Below are 23,159 nucleotides of genomic sequence, written 5' to 3'. Positions count from 1 at the left end.
TTAGAAGACGTGTGAGCCGTGATCAGGTATACGTAAAGGGGAGGGAGAATTGTGCAGATAACGGATGTGTACATGTTAAGGTCACGGAGGTATACATGTGAAGGTCACGGAAGTGCACATGTGAAGGGTCATTGAGGTGTACATGTGTAAGTAACGTAGATGCACACTTGTGGTAGGTATGTACATGAAGTGTACAGTGGTAGCGGGATGTGTACGTACTTATTTCGTAATATTCTCACCTAATGTTCACTTAAGACCATGATGAGTAGGTCACATTGTTTGTCAGCAACACTGACTGAGTTAGTTCACAACGTATGTAATTATACTACAAATGAATTGACCAACTGACAAACTCTGGTTTTTTGTTTTGTTTCCGGCAATTAACTTTAAGATTTGATGAAGAAATATTAACTCATTCCCGGTACAGAGGTCATTACTGGTGATGTTAACCTCCCAGGGTTTGCTCTGTGTCTGATACCATGAGTACTGTGTTAAGGAATTACTCAGACTGTAATAAACAGCATTAAAATGATTTATGAAGACAAAAAATAGATTCAAAATGAAACGCCATTTGGCTGCTGAACAACCGTAAGTGATACATATCTGGCTTTAGTGATATATAAGTCAAAAGAATTAGTGTTGGCGATAGTCATGTATAGCATCATATATATATACATATATATATATATATATATACATATATATATATATATATATATATATATATATATATATATATATATATATATATATATATATATGTGTGTGTGTGTGTGTATTTGGGTGTGTGTGTGTGGGCGACATTTGCAGAGCAGATCCAGAGTTCTGGCTAATGGTGAAATATGTTAAGCCATGTATTATGCCATTGGTGTTGGCTATAGTTATAGGCCACAACTAGGGCTGCAGTTACTGGCGATGCCTGTGGTGCAGTCATTGAGAAACTGATGCAAACATTGGACCTCTGCGCAGGTAAAATGGATGTTGTGTTGTGGTGTGCGCCTGGCAGTGCAGGCTGCGCGGCCGTTGCCATACACTGGACAACTGTCATACGGGATTCTCAAAATGTGGAAATTACTGTTTCGCTGTCTGTGATTACATACCCTAACACGCCACACACATACCCTGCAGCGTCACACACTCACATGCTGTGTCCCGTCACACACATATGCAGGGTAGAGTAACAAAATGCCATTACATGAAGTTGATTAAGATACATTATAGAAAAGTTGTAAAGATACATTTTTATCGTACGATGTCGGTGGAGGAATGGAATAAATTTACTGATGAAATTACAAATGTTGACAGCATAACAGAACTTTCAAAAGTTTTAAGATACACAAGAAGGGTCAAGAGATGGGGCCACACGAGGGTAATAACCCCGTCCTCGTACCATACAAATAGGTAATTACCAATAGGTAATTATACGAGACAGAGCCACATACACACGCACACACACAACAAGAAGGTAACAAGAGACCTATTAACCTGAAACTAGCTTACTCGTCGAAGAAACATTTTGTGTCATTTGTATTTTGTTTTCAATTCTGTCCTAACCAGAAATAATCGTCTGTTCTCTTGAATATTTTGATATTTCTATGTTTTATTTTAGTTTTATCTTGTAACGTATGGCGTCAGTTGGCGGGTTAGTAGACAAGCTCTTCCCGACGCCGATGAGACACCGACCGTGATGTACGTACGTACGTACGGTGCGGGAGGGAGGCAGAACTAACACTCGCACGGCTCCATCACTTGAACTTTCTCTCCTGCCTTTTACTTTTTGCTTTTGAACCTTTAGCCAGTGTTTTTTAACCTCTGTTACAGGATCTCCGTGTATGACATTTTATATATATATATATATATATATATATATATATATATATATATATATATATATATATATATATATATATATATATATACATATATATAAACAGTTACAGGCACCATTAGTACGTGGCGAGGTTATATATCTTATCGAGTCTAATGAAGATGGGTGGAGTCGCTCCCTGATCTCGAGAGTTTGGTGTGTATTGTTGTCTTGGGCGGCACAGCCCGCCCACCTGACCTCCTCCTCCAGCAGGGGACGCGCCCCACCACCTCCACCCTCTGTGGTGAAGGTGGATGCTGGCTTTCACTGGAATGTGTGTGTGTGTGTGTGTGTGTGTGTGTGTGCTGGGTGGGTTTTACTAGTGTCAGACGTAGCCCCCGTGAGTGTGAGCAACAGCTCCCACTTGAGTGTGTGAAGAACATTCATTACGTACATGAGGGAGGACTGCACTTATGTGTGTGAGGAGGAAGGACGTTCACTTAGTGAGTAACGTTTGGTATGTACCAGAGTGAGCGATGAAGCGCCTTCATTAGTTAGTGTGAGGGACTGCAGTTGCCATCCATCTCTTATATGTGATCCATTGGTTCCTGGACGTAGCAGTGCTTCCTGTTGTGATATGTCGGTAGCATGGTGTACTTCGTATGCTGTTGAGGTCCTCCTAACTCGACCTTCGTTGAAAGTTGTCAAATTGGTTTGTTGGAACTACGGCCTGATGAGCCCTGGTGAGTCCTGGGGTTTGACTGGAAGTTTATATGACGTTATATAGAGGCTGAATGTTCCTGGTCCAGCCCGTGGTATCTGGCAGTGGTGTTAGTAATAGCTAGCTACAAGGTTGGTCTGTCTCGGTATGACTTACAGTTGAAGATTTTCTTTTCTGTCTGTGTTCCTTCCTATTTCAATATATAACGAAACTATGAATAATGTTCAGAGACGTATATATCTCGCCTATCACACACTCACACACACACACACACACACACACACACACACACACACACACAGAGGCCGGTGTGTGATTGTACATACATACGTAGGAGTAAAGACATGGTATATATATATATATATATATATATATATATATATATATATATATATATATATATATATATATATACAAAGTTAAGAGACGGAGCAAGACGAGTGCAAAACTTTCTCCCCGTAACACACAAATAGTAATCAACACACATACTCCGTGAGTCAGCGAGGTGGTGGTGGTGGGAGCGCAACACTGCCTGTGAGAGGCCCGGAAGTAATCGGTGGTAACACTGGCTGGTTACCCGGGTGTTGAGAGCAGTGTTTACCTTGCTCGGCCCAGGAGTCCACATCAACACTTTTATCAGCTGGGAGTAACTGGTTTCACTGACGCATTTACAAATGTTGAGGGTTAAAGCTATGGTTATTAGTATAAATTCTCCATCTCATATATATATATATATATATATATATATATATATATATATATATATATATATATATATATATATATATATATTAGAGAGAGAGAGAGAGAGAGAGAGAGAGAGAGAGAGAGAGAGAGAGAGAGAGAGAGAGAGAGAGAGAGAGAGAGACTCCTGAGAGTTCCCCAGCTGGGAGTTAGGGAATTCTACCTCCATTTGGATCAGCCATTCCTCAGCCTTCAGAGTGAGTGGCAGGAACATGTCACACAGAACTGTGCCTTCTGCAGTCGCTCGATCCTCCAGTACAAATCATAGCCAAGTATTTAAGATTCATACTCATTTGTCGAGTTGTTTTCTATATAAGAAAAGATTTGGTTCGGTGGTATATACAGTGCTCTAGTATCGTAACCACTTGTGAGTTAGACTCAGGTGGAAGACGGGAACGTACATGATAACGCTACCGTGTCCTGTTCGTTCTTTCATTGGTGGTTCTGTAGATGAGGCAAATATAGGATTAGCCTCCTTGACAGGTACAGTTGACCGGACGTGAGGGAATGATTCCAGTCTGACCTGTACAGTCACGAGTATAGCAATAGGAGGAACATGTGCAGTAGTTGGGTTGCTGAAGAATGACAATCATGAATTTATAAGTTACAAGTCTTGTGAAGACTTGTAACTTTGACGTATTTATTGCACTCATATGTAAATCACCAAGTAGGGAAACCGCAGGAAATTACCGAATAGTTCAAGGATGTTGAATTTGGCCTGACTGATGTAGGGAGGCCAGTGTGAAATGTAATCCCTTTAGAGGATGTCCACCCACCTAAGATGTAGATGGATCAGAAACAACTCTACAGCCCAGAACTGCCGCCCCTGATACTGTGCAAAGTGGAACAGAAGGAAACTCGAGACGATGTGAACACGTATCGCTGGCTGAGCAGGTGATGGAACCAGTCACGAAGAATGATGTAGTGGCTGGGGCTTCGCTGATGATATTATGTAGACCGTATATAACATCCACGGTACAATGACCTCACACCACAGTCGAGCCACTGGCGATTATGTATACCAAACCATCGTAAGATAACATATGACACCACACAGGTGAACTAAGACGACACCACACAGGTGAACTAAGACGACACCACACAGGTGAACTAAGACAACACCACTCAGGTGAACTAAGACGACGCCACACAGGTGAACTAAGACGACACGACACAGGTGAACTAAGACGACAACACACAGGTGAACTAAGACGACACCACACAGGTGAACTAGGACAACACCACACTGGTGAATTAAGGAAACTTGATATCAACAGGAAATACGTGCAGCGGGCATAGAAATACAGTGGAGTGTGTGCGGTACGTTGGGAATCACTCGTGAGTTGCAAAACGGCAGCAGAAGGTCTGGAAAGGTTGACCGCAAAAACATTTTAAACACGCGCCTCACCAGTGAGGTCCCGCCGGTAGTGAGAGAGAACATCGCACCATTTCCTCACCGGACGGAAGTGACGTAGACCTTAGAATGCAGCGGGCCACGTCGCTCGCTGGAAGACAGACCTCTGTGGAAGACCTGGAAGACCCTCGACTGCCCACGCCAAGCTTGACTGGAAACTCATTAGCATGAAAATGAACGACCAACCTCGAACGAGTTGAGCAAAAGCCAGACCAGATAGCATGTGATCGTATAGTGAGTTCATATCAAGGACGTCAGGTCTCACTGGCGCAGTAAGATCTGCGCGCACACACACACACACACACACACACACACACACACACACACACACACACACGTGCTGATCTTGGTTGGGTTGGGCGTTAGAAGGACCAGCCTGCGTGAATCCCTGTTCTTTTGAAGAAAAAAAATCATAGAAAATAAAGAAGCCTTCTTGAAAAAAAAATCATAAAAAATAAAGAAGCCTTCTTGAATTAATCCCCCCACCCCACCCCACCCCACCCCACCCCACCCCACCCCACCCCACCCCACCCCACCCCACCCCACCCCACCCGAACAACAACTGGAGCCGGCCATTGACAGAAAACCCCGCGTCATGTACTCCGGCATTCTCTCGTGCAGGTTGTGACACTTGGACCTTCTGTGTTTATGAATGTCCAACACCCCCCTCCCCTCTCTCTCTCTCTCTCTCTCTCTCTCTCTCTCTCTCTCTCTCTCTCTCTCTCTCTCTCTCTCTCTCGTGAGCCGAGCGTGGTGCACCATCTCAGATATCTTAAGATTAGTGAAACACGTGTGAACGTCCCCCACCCCTGGGTAGACCTGATACATGGTGACACGCACCCCACCTGGGGACACATGACACACGGGTGCTCTCTCATGTGTTGTGTGGCGGCTGACCAGCAGACAACACTTGCAGTACAAATTATCGTCTGTAACACACCCGGAGGCATTTGGGAAACGAGGTAACACTAGTAACGCAACAGACAACACCAGTAACACACTAGACAACACAAACAACTCCCCAGACAACACCAGACAATGTGATAAACACGCCAGCAACACCAGACGACAACAGTAGCATACCAGACAACACAAGTGACACTGATCACACCAGTAACACAAGACAACACCAGTAACTCTGGCATCGCAGCAGTCAGTGGGAGGCTGGCACCCCCCCGGTCTACTTCCGTAGGATGGACCAAGCGAAAGTTTGGCTGTGGAAAGTCAGCTTCCCGGAACGTTTTCTAAGTACAGATAAGTAGTCCAACCACTAAGTGTGTAGTAGTATCTTGTAAGTGGAGGGAAAATATCTCACACTTACCTGGGGGACGCCGAAACCTTCAGATGGTGGAGCCTCGTAGGAGCGTAGTCCAATGTGACACACACAGGAGGAGGTTACCCTGAGTGGGACCGAGAGACATCATGAGACGTCGTAAGTGGATGTGACTTGAATGAAAATCTCATTATTCTCGAGAACCACTTGAGAACGGCAAGTCTTAAGGTAGTTTAGAAGGTATAAGTGGAGGGCCAGTTAGTAAAGTATGGAAAGTCATATATGGAAATAACTTGGATATGATTAGTGACTTTCATTAGAGTAATTAGAATGAAAGTGAAGTGAATATGGCAAGAGACTTTTAGGAAAAATGACAGGTTACGGTGGACCTTATAAAGTGATCTGGAAGTGGAATCCTTTAAATGAATCAAAATCTTTCTTAATTGATTAGAACACTTTAGGTAAGGGGGGGTGGGGGGACCCTTGAGTGATAACTGTAAAGTGAAGGACGCCCTTAAGCGCCTGAACCAGCCTTAGATTGTAAGTGGTGAAAGTGTACGGTAAAGGTCTGCTACCACCACAAAAACGTTAGCAAAAAAAATCTCTTTTAAAAGTATGTTTTCCACGTGGACTTATAAGGATAAATGAATACATATATATATATATATATATATATATATATATATATATATATATATATATATATATATATATATATATATATATATATATATATATACATATATATATATATATACATATACATAACGTGAAAGTTAGCAAAAACGTTCACTTTAAAGACATTTACCACATGAAAGTAACAAAAACATGTATTCAAAAACGTTTTACTGGGTCGGCTACGAACTGTTCTCCACAGAGAAAAATCATTCATTTTTTTAAGTATACTTAAGTGAAGTGTGTGTGTGTGTGTGTGTGTGTGTGTGTGTGTGTGTGTGTGAGGACGAGAGTTTGATAGAGGTCGGTGAAGGTGAAGTGTATATGAATGAGAATTGTATGTACGTCAGTCTGTGACGCCTGTCCGTGGCGTCCGTATGTACTGTGTGTCTGGATGTCCGTTCGTGGCGTCACATTGGCCAGCGGCACATGGCGTCGTCATATCTGTGGGTTGTGTTGTGGGCTGGTCAGGGACGCCCCTGCTGGCGTGGGTGCGGCCCTCCCTGAGGGCTGGCTGGCTGGCTAGCTGGCTGGTCGGTCGGTTCGACTTTAGGCCTATCATCTGCCAGGGTCATCAGGGTCGCAAGCTACGTCCCACAACCCGAAAAGTCTTTTAACACTTTCTTCTGCGGTTAACAATACATACCCAGACCACATACGCTCTCACCAGAGGGTGTGTGTGGCCCGTGCAACCTGGGCGTGATAACAGGACCGAGGTACCTCTGTCTAAGATACCCAAGTATCTCTCTGTCTGGTTGTCTGTCTGGTAGAATGACTGTGTATGTGTGTGTGTGTGTTGTTGTTTGTAGATTTGTGTAGCAGGATAGATGGGTTTGTGTGTGTGTGTGTGGGGGGGGGGGGGCGATGATGGGAATTCTGTAGTTTCTTATTTGTACAAACATTACTGTCCTTCCACACAGACGATGGTAGGTGGCTTACCGTCACTACCACCATTACCTATACCATTCCTCCACACCGTCCCGCCCCTTTCAACTGGAATATTCCCCTCCCCTTGGTGGCACCCTCTTCTCCTCCCCCTCATACCCTACTATCTTCCCTGTAGTGGTAACGTCCCTTACCCAAGTGGCACTCCCCTCCCCCTCCCCCTGCTGGAACACCCCCCCCCCCTCCCCGTAGTGTCTCCTACCCCCTGTCCGTTGTTGTAGGCTCCCCTCCCCACAGCCCCCCCCCCCCCCCCTGGTGGTATGGATGTGGGTCAGCTGGGTTGCCCGCTGCCTCCCGCACATTCCACGATCCTTCCAGGCATGTCTCCTCCCCCCCCCTTTCTTACACCCCCCCCCCTCCCTCCACGCCATCTCAAACCAGCTTCACGGAGGCCGACCAGTCCCCCTCCACATTCCCCACCAGTCTTAAGTCCGATACGGTGGTGTGTGTGTGTGTGTGTGTGTGTGTGTGTGTGTGTGTGTGTGTGTGTGTGTGTGTGTTGTGTCTGTCTCTGCCCTGTATCTGTGTGTGGCTTCCACAGTTAAGGTGAGATGATTATGGCGCGTTACGTCCTTCATCCTGCCACACACACACAGACGGCAGCAGAGGATCAGAGCCTCCGTTGCAGCCGGGCTGGTGACACTACGTGACACAAGGTTAGGTTGACTGGTGATGGCTCCGGGGGATAGTGAGGCTAGTGTGACTAGCCTCACGGTGCACGTGAGTCTTGCAGACGTAAACATTTAGTATGTGTCAGGAGAGTCGTGTAGACTGACATGTTGCTGGACACACCTGGAGTCAGAGGGACAGGTTACATCTCCCACTGACGTACAAAATTCTCTGGAAGTTGAAGAAATTAGCCGTCATAACCCACTGAGGAGAACAGCGGTCATGCAGCGCGTGACTGGAAGTATTTAGACCACTGGGATCACGTGTCTTACCAAACGTCAGACTTCACGTGTGTCCGTCGCCTGCCTCCCGTTCGTCGCTTGTCTCCCGTTCGTCGCCTGCCTCCCGTTCGTCGCTTGTCTCCCGTTCGTCGCTTGTCTCCCGTTCGTCGCCTGCCTCTCGTCCGTCGCTTGTCTCCCGTTCGTCGCTTGTCTCCCGTTCGTCGCTTGTCTCCCGTTCGTCGCTTGTCTCCCGTTCGTCGCTTGTCTCCCGTTCGTCGCTTGTCTCCCGTTCGTCGCTTGTCTCCCGTTCGTCGCCTGCCTCCCAGTTGTTCTTCAATCGTTCCTCTCCTCGTGCTCCTTTTGTTGTTCATCTCCCTTCAGAACTCCTCTTCCTCCTCCGTCAGGTGCACTGTAGACGCCCTCAGTCCATCTCGATCCAGTTCAGATTCTTCATCAGACATGTCTCGCGTCCTCCGATCTCTGTACACGGCCACACCTCCTCACTTTGCTCTCATTGACACTAACATATGAAAGAAAAAGGAATTCAGGTTCCAAGATGGCCACTATATTGAGGTTGTGAAGCAAAGTTCTGTTTAGTTGTGGTTGTATTTGGAACGCCATTAAGGGGATCTGGGGTTACAGGGGACGCTATAACAGGGTTAAGGTGCATTAAAGAGACGCGATGAGAGGGTTCTCGTTGGACGACGAGCACTATAACGGGTCTTTACCGATAGAATATTGAGTAACGGGATTTTGGTGAACAATAATCTCATTGTACCTGTGGTGTGGAACACATGGTACAGTAACGGGGTTGTAATGGGATGAAAGTCATTACATCGGGGTTCTGGTGGTACAGGATCCCCATCACAAGAAGTTCGCAGTACAAGATGCGTTGTAGTGAGTTTTGTGTTTGTATACTTAAACGAGGTTGTGGTGTTACATGAGGCACTTTCACGATTGAATGGCGGTCCGAGGTGTGTGTGTGTGTGTGTGTGTGTGTGTGTGTGTGTGTGTGACTATTCTCTCTCTCTCTCTCTCTCTCTCTCTCTCTCTCTCTCTCTCTCTCTCTCTCTCTCTCTCTCTCTCTCTCCACGTCAAATATCATCAGCGAAGAAAACTTTCTCGACGACTTCCTGTGGACAGAAAAGCCCCTGGAGTCTTCAATAAGTCTGGCCCGGAGGACCGTACAGCTGCGCCTCACGTCTGGAGGCGGTTGTGTTGGATCCGCCCCTGTGCCGCGGGGCCGGGCGTGAACCTGTTTAGGGTCTCGCTGACTGGAGCTGAACACAATCTAAATCCACAGAGGCGGAAAGCCCTATAGTCTGCTGTTTGCTGCAACCATAGGAGGATCGAGGCTCTTCCCCTTTATACTCTCAACTTCTCTGTTGTCATTTTGAGTGTCGTCACGTAAATAAGTTTTGAGATACATTGAATCAACAACACATTTGATACTGAAGAGAAGAAAATAATACTCGACATTCATGATAGATCTAACGTCTGCATTGTTGACGCTGGCAGCAGCTGCTCATACTCATAGATTCTAAATATGTTTGCGAAGCGTAACGGCCGTTGAACTAGACATTATATACCAAATATTTACGTTGAAAACATTTGTAAACACCGGATGAGAATTCTTGATGTTTGTTAATGCTTTAACGTGACGGGAATTATAGACTTAGAGATTTGATAACAAGAAAAATGATCTCCAAAAAATATTTCATCAAGGCTTCGTAACCATAATTCATTGGTAATACTGATGCAGTTGTCGAAGGTGTGTCGCCGCTCTGGTATGAATGATAGATATCAGGTAATCATATAGTTATGGTCTTCTTGAGGAAGACAATTAGTGACGATGATTGCTAGGGTTCTCATGAGCGTCTGCCCTCACAAGCAGGTGCAGCTGTCTGGGTCGTCTGGTGTTCGATGCTGTGGCACGGGGCTGGGGGCCATGTGCCACTCTGCTTACCATTCTCGTTCTCTGATTATTATTACTGATGACTGTTTATAATGACTACTTGTGTGTGACGGGAGAGACTTTTGCACTCGTGTTGCCCGCCTCTTAACCGTGTATGGGTACCATGTCTTTACTCACACACACACACACACACACACACACACACACACACACACACACACACACACACACACCAACCGACTGCCACACCCAAGATTCGACCCCATGCGGGTCCCACCCCATGCTAGCCCGTGCTGTCTTATGGTCATTAACGGTGTGTGTGTGTGTGTGTGTGTGTGTGTGTAGCTCTCTAGGTATATCGTGCTGAATATTGTATGTTGTAATTTTGAGTACCACAGATTATTTTCAGTATGGTTGTGAGAGTCAGGTAGAACAGTGGTTGTACAAGTGTTGTAGATTAAACCTTTCTGTTTCTTTCTCTGGCTTCCCAGGTTGTATGGGAAGACGTTTGTTGTGCTACGCATTATTATTGTTATTATTATTACTATTATTATTATTATTATTATTATTATTATTATTATTATAATTAGTAGTAGTAGTAGTAGTAGTGATAATACAAGTAGTGTTATAGTAAAATTAGTGATATTTGATTACAATATGATAGGTATTATTGATGGCATTAATCAATAGAACATCTTCAAGTGGAGATAATGGTTAGATACCTGACCACTGGACATGCTTGCCTTACTGGAGCCCTAATCCATGTGAATTTGTTTCCAGAGAGCGTGATGGGGTGGCGCTGACCTCCTGTGACCTCCTCGTCAAGCCCTGACCTGACCTCCACCCCCACACCAAACATGGAGTACGAGAAGGTAAGTTACTCTGTGGTTTATCCTTGTGTCGTAACTGTTCATTTGTATTTCCTCTTAATCTGTCATAGATATTTTTTGTCTTGTTCATTGTGATATAATCATTGTTATTAATATTTCATTTAGTAATATTATCGTTATACTTGTTAAGATATATTAATGTGGTATTCCGTGCATAGGAGTAAATGAAAGAAAATGGGATTCTGAAATCGTTGTGTTCTAGAGAAAACGTAAATTGGATGGGGCAAATGAGAGGGGGTTCTATTTTGATTTAAATACTGCGGCGACATATTGAGGCATTCATACCAATTTGAGGCTTGTTGCCGGGTATTTTGTCCGTGATTATTGGTTGATTTTTTTTTAACTGATAACACATGAAATATTTTTCTCAGCTCTGGTATCATTTTGAAATGTTTACGTATTTTTTTATGGTTATCTCGACCCAAGAGCCAAAGTGCATAATACATCGTATGTTTTTTAAAGCATTTTTCTGTCAGATTTCCCATATCTTTGATGTCTCTCCGTCTTCTTTTGTTCCCATGAAGGTGACCAAGAAGTTTCTCATCATTTCCTTTTCTGCAGAAGATGAATCGCCAGTGTAGTGGACCCTTATCTTTTCTCATATTGTTTTGATAAAGTAGATTCAATATTCGATAAAAATTTTCACTTTTCCGTTCTGAAATAATGGAATCCATGTATCATCATTATTATTGTTATTATTTTTCGTTTAAGTTTTTTGAAATTTCATTTATTTTTTCATGTTCAGATGATTGTCAGGCTGCCGTATGATTACATGTTGCAGTTTATAAGTATGAAGACTATTGGAACACATGGGATGCAGTGGAATTCTATACATTCTTTCAATATTCCGTTTCTTGTGTAACCTTACTATCTGTAAGAGTCAGCCCTGCAAATGCATAAGAATCCTTGGTTGATTTTTCGATCGTTTTCTGTTAGTCTCTTTTTCCTCACCCGAGATGGCCATGATCGGGGCATGTTTTTGCCGTGCCTAGTCGATCTCTGTATAGAACAAAAAGGATATATATTGTCATGTCTTTAGTATTAGCTACAAACTTCCTTTTCAAGAAACAGATTCTCCAAACGTGTTAGTGGATTTTTCCTCGTTTTCACTTTTGTCTTTTTAGACTTTTTTCTTACCAGTATTTGATTTATGGCTTGGCCGCGATGGGGACTTTTGTTCGTGACCGGACCTCTTCGACGTAAAGTAATTTTTCACAGTATTTGACATCACAGTGTTCCTCGCGACCCTCCGTTACACAGCTGTGCACGTCACAACAGCAGACTCTCGTCCTGAAATGGCGGACCCTCACTTGCTTCTCGTGTCTTGTTTGTAAGAACGTGTTACTTTTTGAAAGAAGTTTGTATGACTGGTTTCCGTGACGCCGAATGGATATCGTGACGGAACTTCAGCTGTGTCCAGGTGACGCCGTCACGCGACTAGCGGAAGTTTGACTTTTTAATATTGCAAATGGAATTACCATGTTATGATATATAGATTTTTTTTTTATATGTACTTTGGCACTGTATGGCTACACCAGTGTACTGGAAGCACTTGTTGATGAATGTGTTCGCATTATTGCATGCATGTTGATGTACTGGTGAGGAATTACAGTGTTTATGTTGCATAGCTGGAGAGTTGCTGAGGTGGAGACTTAATTACTTCGTGTTGCATAGTTGGACTTATTACTTGGATATGCAGAGGTGCAGACATGTTGCTTTATATCCTGAAATTATTTCCATTTTAGTTCTCTTGCCGACCACCAGGAGCAGCCAACACCAGCCCTCCCCCCACTCCCTCACCTTCTACCTGCATCAGCCTGTGTTCTTTGACCCAGCACGACCTCCCACTCCACCTCCTCTTGACACACACACACATACACACACACACACACACACACACACACACACACACACACACACACACACACACACACACGTACACACACACACACACACACACACACACACACACACACCGGTCCAGCCACTCTGAACCACAATATAACATTCCCTGGTCGTCTGTTGCGCCACATATTTTCGTCTGTTGCAGCCTGACCATAAGTCTTGGGTTGTCCCAAGTTGTGTGTGGCCCCAGGATCCCATAGTTAGACCTACTTGATATGTGAAGCCGCGGCTGTGGTCTCTGTTGTGTGTGACGTGAGTGTGTTGATGTAGAAAAGTTCGTGTGGTGTATAGCGTGAGTTTGTTGATGTAGGCTGCTGAAGTTCGTGAAGTGTGTGACGTGAGTGTGTTAATCTAAATCGTCTTTCCCCGTACCCCTTACACCTGTGTCAGTCAGGTTGACGTACACCTGGGGAGCTGTCATCTGTGTACTACATTCCTGTATCCTTTCACCCGAGATGACCTCGACTGGGCCCTGTTTTTGCCCGTGTCGTGTCATTAGCTGCTATGTATAAAATGAGGACAAGTTTGTGGTCTGTGTGTGTGTTAACTTGTTCGGAACGAAATTACTGTATGCCCGTATCTTTCACACACTCCTCTAGTCCTCCGCACTCACCTGGTCGCACAGTAACACGCACTCACTTGGTCACACAGTCACACGCACTCTTGGTCACACGGTAACACACACTCTCTTAGTCATACAGTCACACGCACTCACCTAGTCGTATAGTAGGTGATATATCCTTTCATGTGGATAGCTTATAGTCATCCATCGAACATTTTTTTTTTTTCGTATATAGTATTTCTTTTGAATTTTTGCTTGAATTTTACTTTTGTAACTACTTTGTTAATACTGTATCTTGTCATATTTGTTTCCTACAGAAATGATTTCTTTTTTTATGTATTGTATATTTGAAATTTAATTGTTTTCCCGTTTTTAGATTTTAGATTTTCATGACTTTAGAAAGGGTTCTCATTAGAAACTTACTAGATTATTGGCACAAATTTTTTTAAGTTTGTCTTATGATAATAATAAATCAGTTAAACTGGATAACCTACAGATTTTTTTTCTGAATTTTCCATTTTGTAGATAAAAATCACTTTCCCGTGGTAATGTGGTCATTTGTATTTGAATGCAAACACTAGAGTTTTTCGCTAAAGTATATATAAAGAGAAATTGAAAGTACCGCATATATCTCGTGCAGGTTTACAGCAATGTGTTGTAAAGGTTGCAACCTCTTCCCTCTCACTGTGAGCCTCGCCCACCAGGGAATCATAAATTCATAATATTATTCACAGCAAGAATTCAGAAATTCGTTGAGCGGTGAGTTCACCATAGCTGAATATAAAGACTAACCGGCAACGTTGGGGTAGTAGGCGTGGCCTGGACCTGTTCGTGACTTCATTCACGAGTCGGAAGTGAGGACGGGAGGCAGTATTGCGTCGGCTCCGGGACTGTAGGGGTATATGTTGTATGTGTCCTTGTATCTCTTCACTGGAAAACCTTTCGGCATCTCCTGTTCTCGTATTGAGAGTGTGCTGAGTAGACTGGAACTATGGGTTCCCATCGTTAATCTCCCGGACATCCCGTAACTTTCGGTTCCCACGGATGTGTAGTGCAGTGAGTGTGAACTGGATCGTCTTGAAGCAACTCTTTGGCAAAAGCATTAACTCTCCCACTTAGAAAAAATGAATACAGTGATTAGAAACTACGAATCTTATTGTGAGAATGTCGGTGCATTTTAGTCGAAAAGACCAAAAGATATTAAAATGTTTTTGGTAAAGAAAGCACTTTCTGAGGCACTCAAGTCGCGTACTGTGAGGAGTATTCTAGCATTCCAACTGTGAGAAAAGTCATCCTTGTAACTGTCTTGTAACTGACTGACGGGTGACAGTCACCATCATTAGACAGTAACTGCAATGTAACTAATTTATCTATTACATTGAACATGTTATAGTAATTGTTTTACTATAGTAAAAACAGAAAGTAATTATCTTCATGACGTATCCGTCTCATGATAGTATGAGTGTAATTACATCAATATGATGATTATCTTATCATGTGCACGATGGTACGACCCTTGAGCACGAATTTACGACTCTTTGATAAGATGGTGTGAACATTGACGGTCGTTCTCTGTTGTCGTACCGTCGTGCTCGAGGGTCGTATCGTCTTGGTCGAGGGTCGTGACTAGTGTGCGATTATAGATGTTTTCTGAGCTGCTGTACTGTGACAGTATTCAGTGAACTCAGGTCGAACAGGATATAGCTTAGGACGAGGCCGTAACATAGGATCCTTACATCTGAGACGAAATTGTAACATTTGAGCCAGACATCTTCCGTAGACTTAGAACGAGGAACCAAACTTCTTGCACTGGACAGATGAACCTAGTATAGGAGCCAGACATCTTTCTCAGGACGGGTATAACATCTATCATAAGATAGAGGAGCGGAGCACGGGAGCCTGGCATCTGTCTCATGACAACACAGTACTAATGATGCCGTGCTGTAACCACCCACCCTCCAGGCTTCTACTATAGGTCAGCGTACCGCTAGAGTCATTTGTGTCAGGCCGAACTACTTTACGATTAAATTCTCTCTCTCTCTCTCTCTCTCTCTCTCTCTCTCTCTCTCTCTCTCTCTCTCTCTCTCTCTCTCTCTCTCTCTCTCTTGCTTGCTTTGATAGCCTAACTTTTAACTGCCTTTTCAAGAATTATATTTTAAGTTGTGGTTTTGTTCCGTCATTGGTCGATGATTTCATAGGGTTAAGCATGGAAAGTGTGGTTGATGTGGGCGATAAGCTGTGGGCAGACCCATGTTGCTGGTCTTGGGCGATGATAATTCCTCTTATTCCTGCCTCTGGTCGACCGATATCCAGATGTGTGATCCATTCACGTCCACAAAATATTCATTGCTGATATTTTCATTCATTTATTCATTTGCACAATCATATTTATGGTGCTGCTCCCTAGCAGTCTGCTGACGGTATTTAAGTCACTGCCATACTCATTTAACGGCCTTGTCTAGAATAGATGGGTAGATTAACTGATAGAATGGGAGAAATACAGGATAGGTGGGGTTAGACAGGGATAGGGTATTGGGTTTGAAAGCTAACAAACACAACACAGCTAACTATCCTTCATCGCAAGCTGATAGGCATAGCTAGCTATTCCACATTGCAGGCAAACAAGCACTGTCGTAATGACAACTCATAACCACAACCACCCAGAGTGAAAGTTAACAAGCACATTTACCTTAAGTGGTGAACAAACTGCCACAACTTCCTAAAACTTTGGCAGGTTTAGCGTCGCTTCCTCAGCTTTGATAAACTCCCAGTACCCAGCACTGGATAGCTTATTTCTCTCTCTCTCTCTCTCTCTCTCTCTCTCTCTCTCTCTCTCTCTCTCTCTCTCTCTGTTTCCCACTCGCCGTAACCAATTATTTTACCTGTCGTTTTTTCATGAGGCTAATTAGCGAGTTAGGATGATTTGGTTGTAATAGTCTGGGAGATCAGTCTTCAGGCTTTCTCTTTGTCCGTGTGTGTGTGTGTGTGTGTGTGTGTGTGTGTGTGTGTGTGGGTATGTTTGCTTGTGTGTGTCTTGAGGAGTGACAGGAAGTGGGTAAGGGAGTCTAGGCCATAGAAATTGACCCGGTTGTTGTTGTCTCTCTATTATTCATTTTTCTTCTATGTTGACCCGACTACAGGTTTTCCACTCCTGTCTTCGTGAGTCGCTACCATTTAGTCGTGGTGCCATTCTTGTTACACTCCTTTCGACCCTTTCCAGAAGTTGTGTGTGGCGTTTCATCTCAGGGAACCAGGGTGTTGCCGCATATATTTCAGCTGCGGGCGAACGTATGTCTGATGTATCATCCTCAACATCTCAGTTTCCGTACACTTGACGGTGATTCTGCGCTGACTGGAATGTGGTTTAGCTCCCTTATGATTCCCTGTCGTGCCTTGGTGACAAGATCAGCGTAGTGTCATCTGTCTCCCTCTCACAACATGTTTCTTGCTGATTATTTCCACCGTCTAGGCTCTTTAAACCCTTCCCAATCTTCATGACTTTACTTTTTTTTCCCAAGGTTGAATTTCATAAGCTATTTATCCGACCGCTACTGCATCTTGTTTACGTCATTTTGCAGTATCACCCTTCCGTTTCCTTTCCTTTTTTATTTTTCTTTACATTTTATCAGCAAACATACTTGGCACGACTCTGCTTTGTTTGTCAAATCATTTGGATGAATCAGTAATGGCCCCAGCACTTAACCCCGAGGGATCCCTCACGTAACTCCAGCCCAGCTTAAGTAGGCTCTCCTGACTGTGTTCTGTGTTGCCGCCCAGTCAGATAGCTGCCAGTCCATTTGAGCTGCTTTCCTCTGACCTCAGCTTGGATATTTAGCTTCATCACCGGTCTCCCTTGTAGGGGAGACAGGATCAAAAGGTCCTTCCGGCAGTACAAAAATATACAATCCAGCCAACCAACCGTTTTCTTTTGCAGATCCCTCCCTGGTTCATGACACTCCAATAGATTCGTCACACAGGATCTTTCCTCTTTGAATCGATAGTTCTTTAACATTTAAGTAGCTCAAATAGTAGCTCGTGTCAGTCAGTCCCTCATATGTCTACTTGCTCATATTTAATTAAATATTTGTAGGTTCTGTTCATAAGGGGCACTAATCCATAATTCACTGCTACTTGTGTATCATGTTTTAGATAGTGGCACAGCATTATGTTGGCTCCCTCCGCTGTGTACGAACATTTCCTTATTTGAGGGAACTTGAGACACCATCACCAGTGGTTTAACCGAGGTCACGACCACACATTCTCTGAGGACAATTAGGGAGGTCATGTCTGGACCATTATCTATGTGCCGGTCATGGTACAATGTGACCCAGCCTCTGTGATTAAATATGTATTTTTTTTCAATTGGATGTACTTTACCGGGAGGGAGTTGTACACTCGTGTGTGTGTGTGTCATGAGGTAAGCGGGTTGAGCCTGGTGTCCCAGTGCCTGGGGTAAGCCGCCACATCCGGTATAGCACGCGGCTGGTACCGTCGCCGCAGGAGGCCTCAGCCGCTCCGCTCCGCCCCCGGGGACCGCAGGGCCGCAAGTCGCCTCCGTCATTTGGAGTATCGGAGCGTAAATTACGCCTGACCGATGGTTTGCTGGTAGGAGAGAGAGAGAGAGAGAGAGAGAGAGAGAGAGAGAGAGAGAGAGAGAGAGAGAGAGAGAGAGAGAGAGAGAGAGGAAATTACCAGCCGACGAGAGAAAGATTATAGAAAACGAGGAGTACAGATTCTTTGATTGCCAACGGAAGATTAAGATGGACCACAGTGCTATTGATTCCAAGATGCAGGTTATGGTCAGGTGGTCCTGTTGTTGGCCAGTAACGGGCCAGGGGAGAGGAGCGACACGGACCAGGGGAGACGGACGACACTGGCCAGGGGAGAGGGTACACAGGCCATGGGAGGGGGGTGTGTGGGGCTGTGGGCAAGCTAGGGTTTTACCTGGTGGGTCAGAGGTCAGCAGGAGACCTATAAGGACGGGAGGTGTGGGAAGATGATCAAAGGAACAAAGTTGGACTCGAGGAATATCACGCCCGTCTTAAGGCAGGTAGGAGAAGATGTCCTTTGTGGGGTATGATGTCCCCGCGGGGCATGTCGTCCCCCGCGGGGCATAACATCCTCCGTGGGGCATGACGTCCCCCGCGGGACATAACATCCTCCGTGGGGCATGACGTCCCCCGCGGGGCTTGAGTGTAAAGGAGGGTGATGACGTGGGTGACGCACCGAGTTGGACCTTATTTTCAATTGTCTCTTCACCAGCGGGGCAAAAGATGATGCATGTTACTTGTTCACACATACAGGTCTTCCCCAAACACATGTATCGTGCCATGTGTGGTACTATCCTGGTCAGTGTTCACATGTGTCAATAGATCCCAGGTATCTTGGTCAGGGTGTCAGGCAGTGTTTTTCACCTCCCGAACACTGTCCTCACACCCCAGGCCAGGGTGGGAGAGTCATATAGCGTTTTAATGTTTTTTTTTTTCCCGATCATGATTATGTACGTCCGGCGCCACACGTTTCAGATTCTTACGTATAAGCTGCGTGGTTGTAGTAGGGTGGTTGTGGTAGGGGAAGGATGAGTGGTTGTAGTAAGGGAAGGATGGGTGGTTGTGGTAAGGGAAGGATGAGTGGTTGTGGTAGGGGGGGATGGGTGGTTGCGGTAGGGGAGGGATGAGTGGTTGTGGTAGGGGAAGGATGGATGGTTGCGGTAGGGGAAGGATGAGTGGTTGTGGTAGGGGAAGGATGGATGGTTGCGGTAGGGGAAGGATGAGTGGTTGTGGTAGGGGAGGGATGGATGGTTGTGGTAGGGGAAGGATGGGTTTTGAGTTGAAATTAGAGGTTAAGAGAGGACGGTAGTACAGTCGGGTCGAAGTGAATAATTTCAGTTACTGGTTCGTGATAAGACTTGCTGGGGACTCTCCTCACACACACACACACACACACACACACACACACACACACACACACACCAACTTAGACATCAAGCACAATTGACGTATCATTTCCTCGTATGTTCCTGGCACCACGTGCTCAAGCATCGTAAGTGAGGCAGGTGATTCACTATATATTCCATGCCTGTCTCTCATGTCACTGTTAGTGTGACTCCGGCAGTGTAATAGTGTAATGGATCGGTCATTACAGTGAAGTGGAGGGGATCAGTCGTAACCTTTGACCATAACCAAGAGAAAATGGCGAGGTTTAAAGGTACAGGGACTGTGATGAGTGGCAGATGTGGAGACGTGTAACAAGTGTACGGAAATCCAAAACCCGTGTGAGGCGCAGGTGGTGCCGCCCTGGAGCCTGACGTCACAAGAACATGTCGTGTCTGTGTGGAGGCGAGGACGGGGACTGGCCCTGGGTGCTGGCCGAGCTGCCAGCGTTGGCCACACTCCGCCGCGCCTCTACCACTTACTACTGGAGCCCCAACACGGCCACCACCAGCCTCACCACGCGCTCCTTCGGCTTGTCCTTCCGACGAGGGTGGCAGGAGCTAGAGGGGCAGGTGGACGAGCCGCGAGTACTGACGGTCAACAACCCCGGGTCGACAGTGCCGGCCGAGCTCTTCTCTTGCTACTTGGAGGCTACGGCCGGACGACAGGCGCAGTTCGACGCAGCCTCCTACTCCTCAGCCACCATGTCCTCGGGGGTGTCCTCCTGGCCTGGTGCCACTACCAGGTCTCGCTCCTCGTCCTCGTCTCGGGGTTCGTGCCGGCAGGCATCGCTCCCCGAGCACCGAGGGCTGGCGGCACCCTCGCTCTCCGAGTGCCACCCTGGGCGCCCCCAACAAGCCGCCCCGACGAAGCAGACACCGCTCAGTGGAGGCCTCCATGATGACCCGGCGAGGTGGGGGCGTGGTGACCCTCCAGTGCTCCGCTGAAGTTACCCCCGCGGGCCCTTCAGCCGTCGTCGCCTCTTCCAGGGCCTCAAGGGCACGTGGGCGGCAGGTGGGCGAGGGCGTGGCTAGGGCACACAGCATGGGCCGCCTTTCTCTGCCCCGCCTCGTCCACCCACGCCCACCAGTCAGAACCAGACGACCCTCCGCCTCCCTCAACGCTGTACGTTCTATATTGTCTCTTGTTAGTCCGAGACTGAGCCATTCTCCTCCTCCTGTACACACAAACAAAACTGTGTAACCATATCTAGAACTTTGGTCTCTATGCTGGCCTGCAGGTTGCTCCTAGCGCAAATGCTCGACAGTAACGCACATGCCCGATGGAACACACACTCTACACCACACACGCCCGACGGTGTACACACGCTCGGCACTGCATATGCTTATCTGTACACACACACTCGATGGTATACACGCATTCTACAATACACACGCTAGACGGAGCACACACTCGACAGTGTACACACATTCGACTAAAACACGTTCGAACGGTACCCACACTCGACACAACACGTGCTCGACGGTGTGCACACAGTCGACACTTTACATACGCTCGACACTACAACAGCACGTTCGACGGTCATTCCATCGAATCTTGTGAAAGGCCCCAGACAGCTTGCCCACAGAATGCTGCCTGTCTTACACGGCTCACCTCTCCTACCTGACCTATTCCACCATACCTCTGTACACGTGTTCCTGCAGCCTCACACATATCCCACACTTTCGCAAGGATCCCCGTCATCATGTCTTTCTCGCAACACAAACGTTCCTCAGAACTATATTTTAATATTTTGATTCCTACTGTTGTGTGTATATTACTCATATCACCTGTTGTCATGTTTTATCTGTTCTTATCTGGGAAAATCTAAGATTTCGCATTGATATTGAAGATGCAGGTCAGCATCTGACGTCCAGGTGTCTTGTACCACCCACACTGCTGTACATTCACCAAGGCTCTCAGGGAGGAACATCTGCCAGGTTTGTTTCTCCCCTCCTTGCATAACCATATTCTCAGCTTCTGGTTTCCCATTGTCCTCCACATGAACCATCACTCACATACACCGAAACTCCCTCAAAACTTCCAGCTATTATTACCAGCCTGACAATAAACTGGAAATAACTTCTTCCACAAATACCAACCTTGTCCTCGACTGCTTTACACTCAACCTCCTGGCTCCGCAGAGGATATCAGAAATACCATACAAGTCTGTCAGGTTCGTCGTACAACAGAGAGAACTTCTTCCCTTTCGTAAGGCATCTTTCATGTCTTCCATTCCTTTCCACTATTGTTCACCTGACCATTACCTCCCGTATTACCCCATCCACAGGAGCAATCAACTTCGACTGTGACGTGGAACAACACTGGTGTTCTTCCTTATTTGTTGCAGGTGACTCCTACTACCGTTTACTCTGACACATACATCATTTCCATTATGAAATTTTTGACTATCATTTACCCGTGTTCCATGCTTACTGTGACAAATCAGAAACTCTCGGGCGTTACCATAGAGTTCCTCAAGAAAGATATATTTCTCCAACCGTTTTCAGTCTCTTCTTACATGACCTCCCATCACCTGTCGTAGACCACAGTTTGAAAGTCCTTTCATATGTAGCCTATAACAAATACCATTATAACAAAAGTAATACCAATACAGTCTCACCTTAGCATACTTGGCATTTAGTTCTTTGTAGCGACGCTCGGCCCTTGTTGTCGAAATTACCCCTTAGCCAGCCGCCAACCTCCCCAAGTAAAAAGAAAAACCTTCATATTTCAATAGCTTATACTAGCAAATCCGACCTGCGCCTGCAATACATGAAGAGCACATATACACCAAAGAATAACCCAGTAAGCACTAAACACCATTCCACCAGACATATAGCAATCTAAACTAAACTCCCTAGACATGTACGAGTTATACTTTCTCGTCTGCGTTTTGAACACCACCCATTATTACAGCATTGCAAACCGATTCAGCATGTCACAATACCCTCTCATATCCAAGATGCAACTTCCATATTGAAAACACGGAACACTGTTCATCTGTAGTGCGCTCACCACATGTTTTAACCTGAGATCCTTCACAGTGGACGTGGCCATCTCCTGTATCCCTGCAAGAGCCTCATATATACGTATATGTACAAAAATGTGTGCGTGTGTGTAAATTGATTATGCAACCTCAGGACTCCTTTTTATGAATTTACTGCATCTTTAAGGCTTATGTGTGTTGTGTGAAATGATAAAAGTTACATGTAGATGATGACTTCATTCATAGAGCAGTCTTATAGGGTACATGAGGAATGAGATGCGTGGTAGCAGGGTAAGCATCCCTTAGTGTGATGGTGTTCTCACGAGAACACCGGCTGTGTGGGGAACTCACGACAAATTGTCATAGTCGACATTCCTGTACCAGCTTCCGGTAACATGGCCGACGTGGCTCCCTCACCTGTTACCGACAGGAATTCTTTCCCCAGGCAGAACAACAACACACCCGCATGCCATGCGCTTCTCAGGCCCGGGGCCAC

The 23,159-nt window shown here is 45.6% G+C and overlaps 1 protein-coding gene across 6 annotated transcripts in view; it reads left to right on the top strand.

Moving 5' to 3' along the window:
* The window catches only part of Myo10A (Myosin 10A), a 230,012-nt gene that overhangs the window by 53,007 nt on the left and 153,846 nt on the right, over positions 1-23,159 (top strand). For 3 of the 6 annotated variants that reach the window (XM_071670624.1, XM_071670622.1, XM_071670623.1), the window contains one exon: positions 11,165-11,256. In XM_071670624.1, the coding sequence (XP_071526725.1) occupies positions 11,242-11,256 (15 nt within the window). In that variant the 5' untranslated portion in view covers positions 11,165-11,241. Of the gene's footprint in view, positions 1-11,164; positions 11,257-20,289; positions 20,800-23,159 lie in introns of those variants that run through there. The other 3 variants (XM_071670627.1, XM_071670626.1, XM_071670625.1) reach the window with 2 other exon arrangements.

Source organism: Panulirus ornatus, chromosome 15, assembly GCF_036320965.1.
Source record: "Panulirus ornatus isolate Po-2019 chromosome 15, ASM3632096v1, whole genome shotgun sequence".
NCBI lineage: Eukaryota > Metazoa > Arthropoda > Malacostraca > Decapoda > Palinuridae > Panulirus > Panulirus ornatus.
The sequence above is the reverse complement of the archived record's forward strand: the minus strand, read 5'-3'. Positions and strand labels throughout refer to the sequence as shown.